This window comes from Bubalus bubalis, chromosome 8, assembly GCF_019923935.1.
Source record: "Bubalus bubalis isolate 160015118507 breed Murrah chromosome 8, NDDB_SH_1, whole genome shotgun sequence".
Classification (NCBI taxonomy): Eukaryota; Metazoa; Chordata; class Mammalia; order Artiodactyla; family Bovidae; genus Bubalus; species Bubalus bubalis.
Genome location: NC_059164.1, coordinates 68517624 through 68531780, shown reverse-complemented (window position 1 = coordinate 68531780; position 14157 = coordinate 68517624). Strand labels below are relative to the sequence as shown.

At 46.2% G+C, this 14157-nt stretch overlaps 2 protein-coding genes across 3 annotated transcripts in view; both read right to left on the bottom strand.

Moving 5' to 3' along the window:
* Positions 1–14157, bottom strand: part of HOXA3 (homeobox A3) — a 44617-nt gene that overhangs the window by 15940 nt on the left and 14520 nt on the right. Inside the window, exon 1 of one of the 2 annotated variants that reach the window (XM_044946713.2) lies at positions 1646–1696. The exons of the other annotated variant lie outside the window; for it this stretch is intronic. The gene's annotated coding sequence lies outside the window, so the exon portion shown is untranslated. Of the gene's footprint in view, positions 1–1645; positions 1697–14157 lie in introns of those variants that run through there. 2 annotated transcript variants of the gene reach the window in all.
* HOXA4 (homeobox A4) lies at positions 4844–7141 on the bottom strand. Its single transcript, XM_025291268.2, has 2 exons — positions 6432–7141; positions 4844–5879 (listed from the first exon to the last, which is right to left on the bottom strand). The coding sequence occupies exons 1-2, from the start codon at positions 7042–7044 to the stop codon at positions 5533–5535; spliced, it is 960 nt and encodes a 319-aa protein (XP_025147053.1). The 5' UTR covers positions 7045–7141; the 3' UTR covers positions 4844–5532.

Sequence of the window (14157 nt, the reverse complement as noted above, 5' to 3'; positions counted from 1 at the left end):
GTGGCTGTCCTGCATCCATGCAATCCTGCTAAGAGTGCCAAAAGGGGCTACCAAATAGCCCACAAGTCCCCTGACCCTCAGGCTTCATGGACCCCTAACACACTGAACAAGTGGATGCACACCAGCCCCTAACTGCTCTCTGCCACCACCTCGACCTGCAGCCCCCAGTATCCATCAAGCACTTGGAACTCTGAATCCATGCTGGGCCCCCTTCCTCTATTCAAACTTGTCCTCTGTGTCCCCAAAGGGAGTGCCCCCTGGCCTTGGGGACAGTGGCCTGACCCTAAGCAAGGTGGGGCTTAGCTACCCTGCAGTTGCCACTCAACACAGTCCCAGAAAGATCCACTATGCCGCCATCCACCGCCACCCACCCACCCCATGACTCTTAGGAGCATTGTAATTGTTATGGTTATTATTATTGTTGCTGTTTCCTTATCCCCAAGTCAAATATTCATGGCTGCCGTTCCACCATAAATCGTTCAGACTAATGAGTCACAAAGAGACGCTGCCCAGGTCTCTCCCCTGCAATGGCTGCCGCTGCCGCTGCCGCTGCGGCCTCTCTCTCCGGCGTTTCTGGCGCTCGCTTGCTCCCTCGCTCGCCGGGCGCGGGTGATTTATGAACACCGGGAAAATTGAACAAAGCCGCGCGCCCGTCCTGTGGTATCTCTGCAGCCTTCCCCAGTGTGAATCAGAACATTACCAACTGTCTGAGCATCAGTCCCACTTCATCACGAAAGCCAAGATGTGACCGCAGAAATCCTGAACCCGAACTCACGTTTCCCCGGTCGCGCCGCGCTCCCCAAACTCGCAGAAACCCTACGGAAAAATCCCACGACCCATCGTGGGTCGGCCAGCTCCGGGTCCTGCCCGCTGACAGCCTCTCTCCACCCCTCCTGAAGCAGTTAAAAAGCTTTTGGATATAAATCTGAGGGTGTGTGTTTTTAAAAATCAAATAGGAAGTTGGGGGACTCACTTCTGAGATTCATTCCTAGTGAGGCCCTGACGACTCCGATCCATTCCTGACGATCCACATTAATTATTTAATGAGTCACGTGACCACAAAGATTACAATTTCAATATCTCCCTGGAACAGGCGCTACACCTTTATCTGCTGCAACCAGGGTCCTTGTTTGGCTTTTTTAGTTCCCAGGCCTCCAGAACCCAGACGCCCTTGACAGGCTCCGAGGCAGCAATCACCTACAGAAATCTCAGGGCTAGCATATTAGAAATAGTCATTCCAGGACTAGGAGAATTGTGGACAGTCAGATGCCCTGACATCCGTTACCTCCTGAGTCCAGAGGTCAACCCACCTGTCTTAGCACACTGGCTACAGCAGTTTGGTTATATAATTTCCCTAACTGCTTTGGTGGCTCATCAGGCAAGAAGCCACCCTTGTTCCCTGGCCCCTGGACACCTGAGGCCCTCCCCTCAGTTTCAAGTGAAGCCCAGAAGCACATGTCCATTCCAGGCAGAAGAGGCTTCTGCAGAGAAAAGATGTCTGTACACTCACCCCATCCAAGATGAGACCAAAGACTCTATTCAAGCTACATACTGATTAACATAAAGAACATAAAAGGGAAGCATTCAGCTGCCTCAGTTTCCTTGTTGGTAAACTGAGAAGACTGAACCAAAATGGCATCCATACCTCTTTCGCCTTGGACATTCTTTCAATCAAGGAATCTCTTTTAGCCCCAGGAATCAATCACAGAGCGAGTAGGGCTGGCCTGAAAGTGGGGATAGGGGAGAGTGGTTACTCCTGGAGTTTGGGACCTCAGGAAGAAGAGATGCCAGAGTTCCAAGACTGAAGTTTCAGGCTAAAACGCTTCACAGCAGCCCCTGCAGCCTCCCTGCTACTGTCAAGGAGTCAGAACACACTCTCTTCCTCCTCCTTCCCAGCCCATACTCTTTGAGAGAGGAAGCAGAATTATTCTCAGGCTGGTGTATAGTACAGAGAAGGGGCAACAGGAGCAGCTGTTGGGAAAGGTGAGACTGAGTTCTTCCATACCAGACCGCAGCTAGGGATGCAGAGACTAAGGAAGTACAAAGAACCAACTCATCCACACCGGAAGTCCCAGGTTTCTGTTTGCTACATAGATTCTTTGGGGTTTTCTTTCTTTCCATTTCAAAGAACCATTGATCTGTTTCGATGTTGAAAGGGTGGTAGGACAGGCAGTGGTGAGAAAAGCAGCACAGTTTGGAAGCTCAAGGTATGGAAAGGGATAGAGGGAGAGAGAGTGATACCCACTCCAAGGCAAGGAGGCTGAGAGGTGGGGGGAATGTGGGCATCCTGGGACAGCTGAATATAAAGTCAGAGATGCTGTCTGGAGGGCCCACTCACCATATATCTAGGTAATCTTCCCAGGAGCTCCATCCTGGGTATTAAGTACTCTACTATGCCTGTCACAGTTGAATTCCTGCTGTAATAAAACACCGGGTATATTGTAGATTTCAGCAAAACTAGGAAAGAGAGCCTGCAAAGTGCCATTTTTCTTCAGAGGGGGGATAGTGTTAAGTACTTAATTCAAACTGTGACCATTAAAGTGTCTCCAATCCGATTTAGGTTGATTTCAGATGTTGACAAAACTTTTATCTTAGGAGTCATGCACAGTGTGGCTCTGTGACTAAAACTGATGAGTGTGTGTTAGCGGGAAGAAGGGGGAAAGAGAAAACGAAGAAGGGAACATGTTTAAGGGTCATTTTGGTAGGAAACTTACAGAGCTTACACAAAATACTGTCTTTAAAGGTCAAGGGTTTGTGGGGCCCATAGGGTTCACGTAAAAAAAAAAAAAAAACAATTAATGAGATAGAAAATTTGTCCTCTGGGTGAACTCTTATGGTTGCCCTAGCAAGGGGCAGACAATGCAGGATTTTAAAACACAAAGTGAGATTTTCTAAGCTGTTATAACAAGCTCCCTTAAAGACCAAATCTGAAGCAGGTAAATCACTTGAAGAAATGAAATAATCATTTGGATCATTGTGGGTAATTTTGGCTTTGTAAACCTTACCAATACCTTAATAATCAAGACAGCTTGGGCAAAAAGTGACATTCCGTCAGGGAATATTAGAAAAACAATCTTGATCTTCTCTCTTTTCTCAGATAGATTAAGAAAATCTCCTTCCACCCCCAAACAAGTGCCTCCATATGAAGTTAATGAATGCCCCCATATCCCTCCTTTCCTACCAAGGAGAAATATAAGAATTTACCTTAAATGATGATAATCTGCCAATTGAGGTTTTGCAGCTCGACACTCAATTTCCACCAAGAGTCTAGGCATTTTTTGAGCAGACAGCCAAGATGCTGAGTCTTTGCCCGAGACCACATTATTTGCAAGAAGATCCCTTGCTTCTCCACAGACTTTTCCCAGAGAATGCCTTTCAGAATTGCTGTTGAATTACAAAGAAGTATTTATTGTATGAGGTGATTAATGATTCCTGGGAAAATTGCTATTTTCAGCATGATTTAATTTCGTTTTACAAGTGCATGTAGTAGGGGGAGGGCTAATAAGTTTTTGCGGCAGTTGCAGGGCTTCCAGAGCTCCCTGGCACCCGTTCACTGTTCACACCTTATAAAATGCACTTTATGCCAGGTTTGGCCTGACTTGGGAAGGAATGTATTTGTTTGCTCCTGAATTTTCTTAGGGAGAGGAGGAGGCCCCTCAGAGACTGGTGTCCACTTTCCTCTAAGATCTGGTTTGTTCCCAGGTAGAAAACGGATCACCCTTGCCTCTGGCACACAGACCAGTTGAGGAGGAAGGTCTAACAGCACTGACCACTGGCTACGGGTAGTTAGCCTCTGATGGGGAAATGCCGTTAAAGCTCCTTTGATACTGCAGAGGTGGGTGAGACCCCTTTCCCATCTCTGCTAAAATTATTACATGAACTAAAAACCATACTCATTCAAGGTCAGGTGATAGTTCTTACATTCTGGGACTAGGGGCTGTTGGTTTTCTCAATCTTGTTGGAGAGTACTCCCTTCAGTGACAATCAAGTTAAATCCTCTTTGCTAATTTGTAAATGAGTAAGCAGACACTAGGGCTATGAAGATTGAGAAGTGGGGTTTGATTTCAGCCTTTTGAATCTAGATCTCTAGGTTGCACAGTGCGATCTGGTGATATTTAAGGAAGATGTCCCTAGTTCAGAGTTTGGCTTTCTTCCAACACTTAATACTCCCAGATCTACCTTGGTTATGGTGTCATTATGCTTAAGGTGTCATTATTCTTTCCTCCGAAGAAACTTTGGAGGGTATACCAGAAAAATTCAGTTTATTTTTAAAGGTCTTGCTTGGAAAAAAAAAGAAGAAGAAATGAAAAAACAAACAAAAATCCCAAGTTGCAGTTAGTGAAGAGAACCTTAAAAACAGCCAAGCGACAAAAAGCAATCTCAACTCTTTGCACAAACTATTTTTTATCTCCAGGGAAACAGGCAGATTAAGTGTGAAGGTGCAATAAATACCAAAGGGACCACTTCTTTCCAAGTGTGCTCAGAGTTCAGCATGTAGAACAGCTGCAGAAACTCGTGGGCCCGCAGCACTGCATGGTTTCACCTTTCATTGTAGAGAAGGACACGTTTCTATGCCTTACAGAGACTTGAAGCTTAAAAGCCTGGCCAAGTTTGGGAAGAAGAGGAGCCCTCTCAGAGCTCAAGAGCTTTCCTGCTCTTTGGAACTTTTCCCACAGTGGGTCAAACTTGACAAGAGTTCAGCTCAAGTTGAACAAATTATGTGAGCAGTCAGTCCAAGTGAATGCAACCCAAACCATCTACAGGATTTTTACACGAAAGGTCAACCATTTCAATTCAGAGAACTTTAATTAAAAGTAGGAAACACACAAATACGTCTTAGAAATTTGTTTTTTAAACAGAGTTTATTCTTAGCACATGGCTTTCTACAGAGCCACACCACAATTTATACAGCTGCACATGGGACTAAATGCACTCTCCCTTCCAAGATTGTGCCTCAGAATTAGACAATATCTCCATAACAATATTTTAAATAAATGAAAGGAAGGGAAACTAACATGTGTCACATCTACCATCAAGGTCTATACATTTTTGAGAATTAAATAATCTTGTGAGGTCCACAGTGGCTACTCATTTATTCAGTTCAGTACAAGCTTTTATGAGCTGCCTTAAGGAGGGAGGGGAAGGGAAGGAATGTAGGAAAAGGGTCTGTTTTCTTCTGCTTGCAACAAATGTACATGTTCCCAGTCAACATGAGTTGTGTGACTGGCTTCAGCCATCTCAAAAGTATTTAATGCCAAGTGGTCCTTCTCAGGTACCCAAACCTGGCAGCCTTGTCCAGGCCAGCAGGTTGTTCCACCAGCCAGCATCCTGGTCATTGTCTTCTCTTCAGTGGCAAGCAGTTCACACACTTTCTTACCCGCAAAACATCTTCGTTTTATCATCCTCTTCTCCAAGTTGAGTTTTGTTTGGGGGGGTCTGTTGTAGACCAGATGGGGACGGGTGGATGGGAAAAGGGGCAGAAGAGAGGAGAAAAGCAGGTGAGGGACAGAACTGGTCTGGAGCTCTGGAACATTACATAGAGGAAGGAGTGAGTGCGGAGGCGCCCTGGTGGGGGTGAGGATGCAGATGCGGGCTCTGAGTTTGTAGTTTTCCTGGCGGGCCTGCTGAAGCCGAGCCGGAGTTGGAGGATCGCATCTTAGTGTTGGGCAGTTTATGATCTTTCTTCCACTTCATCCTTCGGTTCTGAAACCAGATCTTGACCTGGCGCTCAGACAAGCACAGCGTGTGGGCGATCTCGATGCGGCGACGCCGGGTCAGGTAGCGGTTAAAGTGGAACTCTTTCTCCAGCTCCAAGACCTGCTGCCGGGTGTAGGCGGTTCGGGAGCGCTTGGGCTCCCCTCCATTATAACTGGGGTTGACTGAAAGCCCATAACCCCGAAGGAGAAAGCCAAGGAGGAGGGAGTGGAGGAGAGGGAAAGGAGGAGGAAAGAGAAGGTGGGGTGGGGAAGAGCAATCGAACATCATCATTATATAATAACCTGACACCAAGTTCACGCAAGATACATAAAACGGCAAAGAAAATGTTTCACAGGCTATTGACAACGGGAAACACCCGAGAGCCATAAAGAATAGTGCTGGGCATTGGGGCTGAAGAAAAGCTTCAAAGACACATGGCCTGAAGCCTCTGCCAGGGCAATTAAATTTATGGGGGCTATAATTACTGCCCTAACAGTTTGTCGTCTCGTAAATCTCCAGATAAAGGGACCCCGGGTACAAAAGGGTTCTCACACTGGAATCAGGCGGCTGGCTGGCGCTCACACATCCACATCCCACTGTAGCTTGGGCCAGTTGGGTGCTCCCCTCCCGAGGCCCTCTTCCCCTAGGGGCCTCTCCTCCGACCCCCGCCCCGACCCTGGAACCCGGCTCAGCCCCAGCCCACCCTTCCGCGCCTCCCCAGCGGCGCCACGTACCGGCGCTGACATGGATCTTCTTCATCCAGGGGTACACCACGGGCTCCTTGCCCTTCAGGCCCGGCGGGCTCTTGTCAGCCAGGAGCAGCGGGCACGCGGGGACGCTACCCCCTGACGGGACGCCTGGGGTGGCTGGAGCCGCCTCGCAGCGCCGCGGGGGCGCAGGGGCCGCCGCACGATGCTGCGGGGGAGGAGGCGGCAGGACGTGGCTCGCGTGCAGGCCGTGCGCAGGAGCCTTGGCGTGCGCCGGGGGCTGCTCGGGCTGCGGCGGCTGCCCGGGGCTGGCGCCACCGCGGTAGCCATAGGGGTAGGCGGTGTCGGCCGCCCCATGCGCGGGGTAGAGCGCGGCCGCGGGATAGGAGGACTCGTGGGCGGCCCGCGGCGCGTAGTAGGAGGCTGGGGGCTCGCGACTGCCGCCCGCGTGGGAGAGCTGGGGCTGCTGCTGCGGCGGCGGCAGGTGCTGGGCCGCGGGCGCTGGGGGCTGCTGATAGCCGGGGCCCCCGCCCGGGCCGCCGTCTCCGCCGCCCGGGCCGCTGTGCTGCGCGTACTCCTCGAAGGGAGGGAACTTGGGCTCGATGTAGTTGGAGTTTATCAAAAACGAGCTCATGGTCATTAATTTGTGAAGTGCAAAAATACTAATTTTTCTCGCGTTGTCGTTTTTCTGGGCTCGCCGAGGCCCCTCCCCCTCCTGCCTCGTTTCCCATCCCCCCTTCCTCCTCTCCCTTCCCCTCCCCCGCTGTCAAGCACCCACCCCTCCCCCTCCCTCCGCCGCCGACGCCACCGAAGTTCGCGCCGCTCCTCCCCCCCGCGCGCGCGCGCGCGCGTCCCGGCCGGCGCGCATCCCGCCCCGTACCTCCACGTGACCCGCCCCGGCCAATGTGCGCGCCGCGCGCGCGGACCCGGATCAGGAAGCGCGCGCGGACGGGTGATGGATGCTGCTGTCCCATTTCAGCCGAAGGGAGGGAGCTGGTGCTTTGGTCCTCCAACCCCCCAACTTTGAGTCCCGCTGGCAATTCGGGGCCCACAGGCTTCTGGTTCTCTCGCATGCCGGGACCGAGCCCTACGCCTGCCCTGGTCTAGGCCTCGGGGCAGGCATGCGGCCGCGGCCCAGCGCTGACTTCGGGCCCCAGCCTAGCTTGGTTTGGAGTCCTCCAGAGTTCGAGGCCGCCTAGGGGAAGGAATGGCGTGGGGACCAAGGCGAGAGGGGTGGTATTCCGTTTTTCATCCTGGCCCCGGAATAAAACGAATGGAGCCAACAGACCGGTTTTCTCACCAACTGATTCCTTCCTCACATCGTGCTCACCGCATCCGCGCCCGTTGTACCTTGTTTGAGAAGTCAGGCAGGAGCCAAAAAGGGTGGGTGGGTAAGCAGCTGAAGGAAATCGGCCCCTAGATTTGAAACAAGACTATTCCAGTACAACCGGATGAGCTTTTTTTTTTTCCTTTTAGAAGCAGAATTGATTTGGTTATTTCCTAAGAAAAACAAGAATTTCCTAATAGCGTCTCATTTGATGGAAGTGTCGATTCAGAATTAAATAAGCTCGAATGTAGTAGGTGCGATTGTGAGAGAGAAAGTGGCCCAAGGGTGGGGATAGATAGAAGCGACGATGTCTTCACAAAATCCACCATTGAGACCAACAATTTCCTACTTCAGAACAATCTCCAAGCAAAAACAAGCTAAGGAGAGAATAGGCATTGTGCCGACAGGTTTTTTTCCCGCTAAGAATTTTGTTTTGTCTTCGGGTGTTGCTTTTCCAGGCTGTATCTGACGTTAAAGTTATATTTAAAGATAATCTATAATTTCTGAATTGCTGAAAATTAGCATATTAACGATGTCAGTAGCTCTGGAAAGTGGAGAGAGAGGGCTGTTGCCTGCCATTTGGTAATTGAAATTTGATGGGTAAACTAATTACGCCATTATTAACAAATAAATTACTTATTAATTCCACCTAATGTTGATCTTTGAAGTAAATACTGATGCCTTACTCGCAGTATATACTTTCCCTTTCTTTTTCTGAGTAATAGTTCTGAGTAATAGACACACCTAGATCCTCTTTTCAGCCTAGATTAAAGCAGTGCAAAGTACCATAGTCACCATTCTAAAAATACTTTCATACTGGCATGCAAAGCAAGTATTTTTCAGCTGGTGCACCTTAGTTGATTTTTCAAAGAGCAATATAAACAGCCTTCTCACAACAGTCTGGAACGCAGACAAGGAAGGTTATAGCCTAAGCCTGGAGACACTTAAAAAGGAATCTCAATTCTATTTTCATTTATATGGGTTACTCATATGAGTTACTAAATACTGAAATATATCCATTTGATGGATAGTCTTTAATGCCTAGCCACATAAAGCCTATTATATGGGACTAATCTTTAAACTAACTTAGGAAAAGAGGTTAAAAAGGGGACCATGTTAGCTTTCTAGCTGCAGTCATCCTGAAGTGGTACAAAGAGGTTTTCCACATTTGAAGAGAGTTGTCCATCGACATGGGCATCCTAAAAAATTTTTACAAATGAAACCTAAGCCACAGACAGAAATCAACACTGAGTGTAATCTTTAGACATCCTCTTTAGACTCAAGGGAAATATCTAGCCTGTGATAGAACTGCCTAAACCAATATCTCTGGACTGCAAGGAAAAATAATATATACATATGTATACTATATAACATGAATAATATATACATACATAAAGTAATTAGCAAAGCTGCTCACTAAACTTCAGGGAAGAAAAAACCTGACAAGGAAATGTTGCCTCCCTCCTCGCGTCATCAGACTAGGGTTTAACCATGTCTGTTCAATATTATTTACAGATACTAAAACACAAAATTCATGTTGTTTAGCCTCAGAACCTTCTACCCAGTTTCTATTTAAAAGTATTAAGGAGGCTCAGGCACTGTTTTGTATATGGTTAACCTAAACGAGTTAACTGCGCCTGTGTTTCATGTGGCTCTATTCCTTTAGGAAGATGGGCTTACACAGAATCCCCCCAAGGCCTGTAACTTGTCTCTGTGGTTCCTATCATAAACACAAACGGAGCCAGGACCACCAAGTGTTATCTCGCACACCGACATTTTGACATTTTACTGCAAGATTTATGGCTGTAATAAACAATCTCAGTACCTTTTTTGATCCTTCCACAATCTCTCTTTGCAAGCCATAGCATCATTCTACTGAATGAAATAATCTTTTGAAAAAACAAACAAACAAACAGAAAAATCTCTTGCCTTCACATGAGATTCAAGACACCAACATAAAGCCAGGAAGAAACTAACTCAATTAATAAATAAACTGAAGTTTACCGGCAGAATCTTGCCCAAAAAAGATGGGATGCCCTGAAATCAAGCAGAGTGGGAGCATACTAATCTTCACACACCAACTGGCTCCAGTCCCAAGCACGGTGAAAGCGTTATCCTTTTCTTGGGAAACTGGTAAGCATATTTCCTCATTTCCATGTGCAAGGATAACATATATTCCTAACGAAAGCTTTCTTAAAATCCCATTAAGTGAAATAACTTTTCATCATGTCCTCAAATCCCAAATGGAGAAGGAAAGCAAAGGGAGTCCCAGGGAGAGGGAGGGTGAGAGGGAGTCAGTGTTTTGCAGCTTAGTTTGAATTTGATTTGAATTATTTTGAATATATTTGGAACAGCCTTCCCTCTTGAATGCAACCCTGTCCCAAGTTTCAAAGTGACCGAACAGTGACACCGTGTGCATTTTGTTTCTTATTAATCTTACACATTGACAGTCTTTGTTAAATCACAAGGCGCGCCCTTCACCAGCCGACATTTTCATATTTGTTAGACGCGCTGACCTGAAGTTCACCTCGGCCTTGGACTTTGCGCTTCTAAAAGGTCTATACAGTGCCTTTTAGAGAGCAGGGTGCTTTGCCCAGGTCACTCCTTCTCAGGGAAAATCAAGGCGGGGGCGGGGGTGGGGAGGAAGCAAAGGAAATGTAAACGTTATGAAATGTATTGACTGTATTTGTCCTTTGTTCTCTAGAGCTAGAGTCCCTCAGACTGACTGTTCGCTATCTGAAGCACGTCTCTGGAGCGTTCAGGAGTACTGAATTTCAGAATGCCTGATGGTGGCATTTGAGGGCTCCCCCCACCCCCCACCTATACTCGATAGGATTTTGGAGAAGCAATACTTTATCAGCCATTTGATAATCAATTGTTTTGGGGGTAATTTCCTTAACAGTTGTTTATACTAATGAACACAACCCAGGTGTAAGGCATATGAAACTCATATTTGGATTAGATATAAATTTTAAGCAGGGTTGTGCCAGAGGCCTAAAGATTAAAATCGTCCAAATTAAAAAAAGTAAGCACTCTAAATGCGATAACTTCTGCAGGTACCTTTTCTTTGACTTGAAAAACTAGCTAAGAGGTGTCTGTGATTTTTTGAAGCTGACATGTTCCTAAGGTGTGGAACGTTTTTAACCAATAACAAGGTTTTCTCTAAGAGACACATAATTGTCTTTGGAGGAATACAGGGGGTTTCTGCTTTCTTCATCTCACTGGCCCAGATGTGGTGAAGTGTTCGCTGCTGTAACAGCAGTCTCCGCAGTTGTTCCCTTTCCTCTGTTCTCATCTGGCACACCCCCATTTGGCTTCAAGCTCTTGGCCAGAGTGAAAACTTTACACATTGCACAGTGGAAACAATCTGACTACTTCCAGGAAGGCACTGTTTGGGCAATATTTGCTTTATACCACTGAAGTTACCTGGCACCAGCAAATCCAATCAACCAGATTATAGTGGGATGATCTTAAATGTCCCTGCAAAGATCTATATTCTGAGTAGTTGAATTAGCTTATCTCCAAAGTTAAAAGAAAAACCTAGGGAAAAAAAATTTCATCTTTCTTTTCTGTTTCCCTTCATAGATTACTTGAAGATCAATACATAGAAAAGGAAACCATGTCCCCCAGAAAATAGATGCTAATGGCACCAGCACTTAAGGTTAATATAGGTGCATGAAAAATAAAATATTGTTTAGCTCTCCAGCTGCAACGCACACACGAGGCATGGTTCCAGTTGGCTTCCCTCACACACTATTCCCTTTCTTTCCTATTCTCCCGCCCTCCCTCCTTAGCTTGCTTCCCCCCTCCTTAGCTTTTATTCCAAATGTATTTTTAAGGAGTATTTTCTGGAGAACAGAAGTCTGTCACAGTGGTCTCATGAAGCGATCTGGCATTTGTGGATTCCACCTTCCAAATGGCATATTATTTACAGTTTATTCACCCGTAAATTGTAGCATTTCTCTTCCGTTCAGTGTAGGGTTAACAATAAGCATAAAGAAAAATGTTTGACAACAGGAATATTTTCCTGGTACCAATAAGCATTTTCTCATTGGCGGGGAGGTAGAGGGTTTCCACTTCCTTTCTCCCCTTCCCTTAGCATTTAGTGAGTGGAAGTTTCAGAAAAAAAGCATTCTGTGCTTGAAAATGGCAAAGGATACATTTTGCAATCAGTGCCTGTGTTTGCCCTTGTTTTCACACACTTTTTAGGGATCATTATAGGTACTAAAAAGGAAAAAAAATTAGCCCATCAACATGACAGTTTTCAAAGAGAGGAGGTTTCCTTCTCCATTCTTTTCCCTCTGAAGGTATGATGGAACATTGGCAACTTCCTACATAATTTTTTTAAAGGTCCACTGAGTTTTCAGCTTTTTTATTTTGAGACAAACCCACAGATTCCTGGATTCTCCAGCATCTAAGTGCTGGTGTTTCAATAATCTATGCCTATTTACCTGCTGCTATTCCCTTAGAATGGGAGTGATAATTCAAGATGAAATACAGCATGTATTACTCTTGAAAAGAGGAATTTTCTATCCTTTCCTTCGTAATTGAGGTCATTCAACCACTAGGGTTCACCTGGAGTCCATACCGTGATACACGCGTCACTCCGAGCTATTTTATCTTTTGTGCTGATAGTCAAGATCGCAGCTCTAACATTGACATCAAACTCTGTCTGGACAGATGACTAAGAGTGCTGCACAACGTAAACTTTTGACCCTCAACTTTTTGACCTGCAGTTACAACCACAAAGATACACAAATCTATGCCTCTTCTTTCAAGGGGAAGCGCCCCCCACAATCGGAGGAGCCCAGGGACGCCCTGCTTCTGCCACTGCCTTTTGGAATAAGAGAGCGAATTGGATATTTTTGTGTGTTTTTAACTGTATTTCCTGTCAAATCAGCCTCCTGCCTCCTTTTGTCATCACTTAAATAGGAATGAGATTATTTTAAAATCACTCATCATTTCATTTACTAGGAAAATTTGGAGCAGAAGACTTTTTCGAGGGGACCCTCGCAAAAAGTGAAAGAAAAAAGAAGATGGGGAGAAAACAGGCAATGGAAGCTGGAGACTTTTCCTTTATTTAAAAATAAAGACGCAGCCCTAATTGTTGGGAGAGCTGGCCCAGGCAGGAGAGTTGACTGTGAACTTGTACTAAAGCGTGCTCTGCTGGCGATTCCTAGGGTGTGCAGATTTATCTTCTCTGCATTTACTTAACCCGGCAGTGAACTGCACGGGCGTCATTTGTTAGGCGATGACAGACTTCACCTCCAGCAAGGGCTGCTTCACAAAATCGCAATAATTACCCAATAACCTTCATAACAAATATTATTATTGAAAAGACCGGTTTGTGGGGAGGGGAACTGGTGGGGGAAAGGCAGCTTTCTTTGCAGGAAAAACACCAAATAAAACAGACCTAGGCAGACCTTCCAGTCCTGGGGTTTCGAATGGCTAGGACTGTGGCTCCCCTCTCCTATGTGGGTGGGAGCCTAGGCAGACCCCCTCAGCCCAGTCTGGAAGCCCCGTGTATAGTTTTGTCATTGTCTTGAAAAACGTTCTGCCTTAGAAGCCAAAGGGATGGCGCCCACAACGTTCTGCACTCTCCATGGTGGGCAAACCTCAGACAGACTCCAGAGTGAAGGTGGGAGAGAGGCTTTGAAGGGCATCTTTTAAGCTAAAAGAATTGTTTTCCTCTTTAATAGCCTATCTTTCAGGATGTAATTTGCTCTCCCCTCATTAATTGTTTGGATATAATACTCTTCACATCTCAAGAACTGAACATGACTCCGTTTCTAGTAGAAATTTCTGTGTTGTTCTCTCAGAATGCCAACAATGAAGCAGGGGGAAAGAGTTGGGGGAGGGGAGGAATCTTGGCATAATGTTGTGAAATTGGACCATGGAAACCCTAACAAACCCCTAAGTAAGTGTGACCAGAAGCTTCCTATTATATTTATACTTCAGGAAATATTGTCTCTTCAGCCTGTAGAAACAAATGGACCCCAGCACATTTCGGATGCCTTCTCCTTTTACAAGGCTAGGATCACAGACAGACACTGCAGCCATCGGCTGAGGCTAGATGTCTTCATAAAGCCCTCAGTGTGACAGATTTTTTTTCCTAGGTAAGTTCCTCTGCAAAAACAACCCCAAAAGAATGCACAAGAAAAAAACAACTTTATCTACAAAACAAGCAGATAACCAGCCATCCTCTTTATGATGCTTCCTATGAAAATAGGAAGAAAAAAATTCCTCCAATACCGCTCACATAGGTCTGACTGGATGCTGTATTTTTTAAAGTCGTTTAACCCCATGTGGGTTGGCCTGCTCTCTTAAACTCTAAAGTTTTATGATAATTACAATAGACAGAATTAAGCAAGCTGACAATATTTATAGCCCATATATTTTTTTAATACATGGGAAAGATTCCCCCAT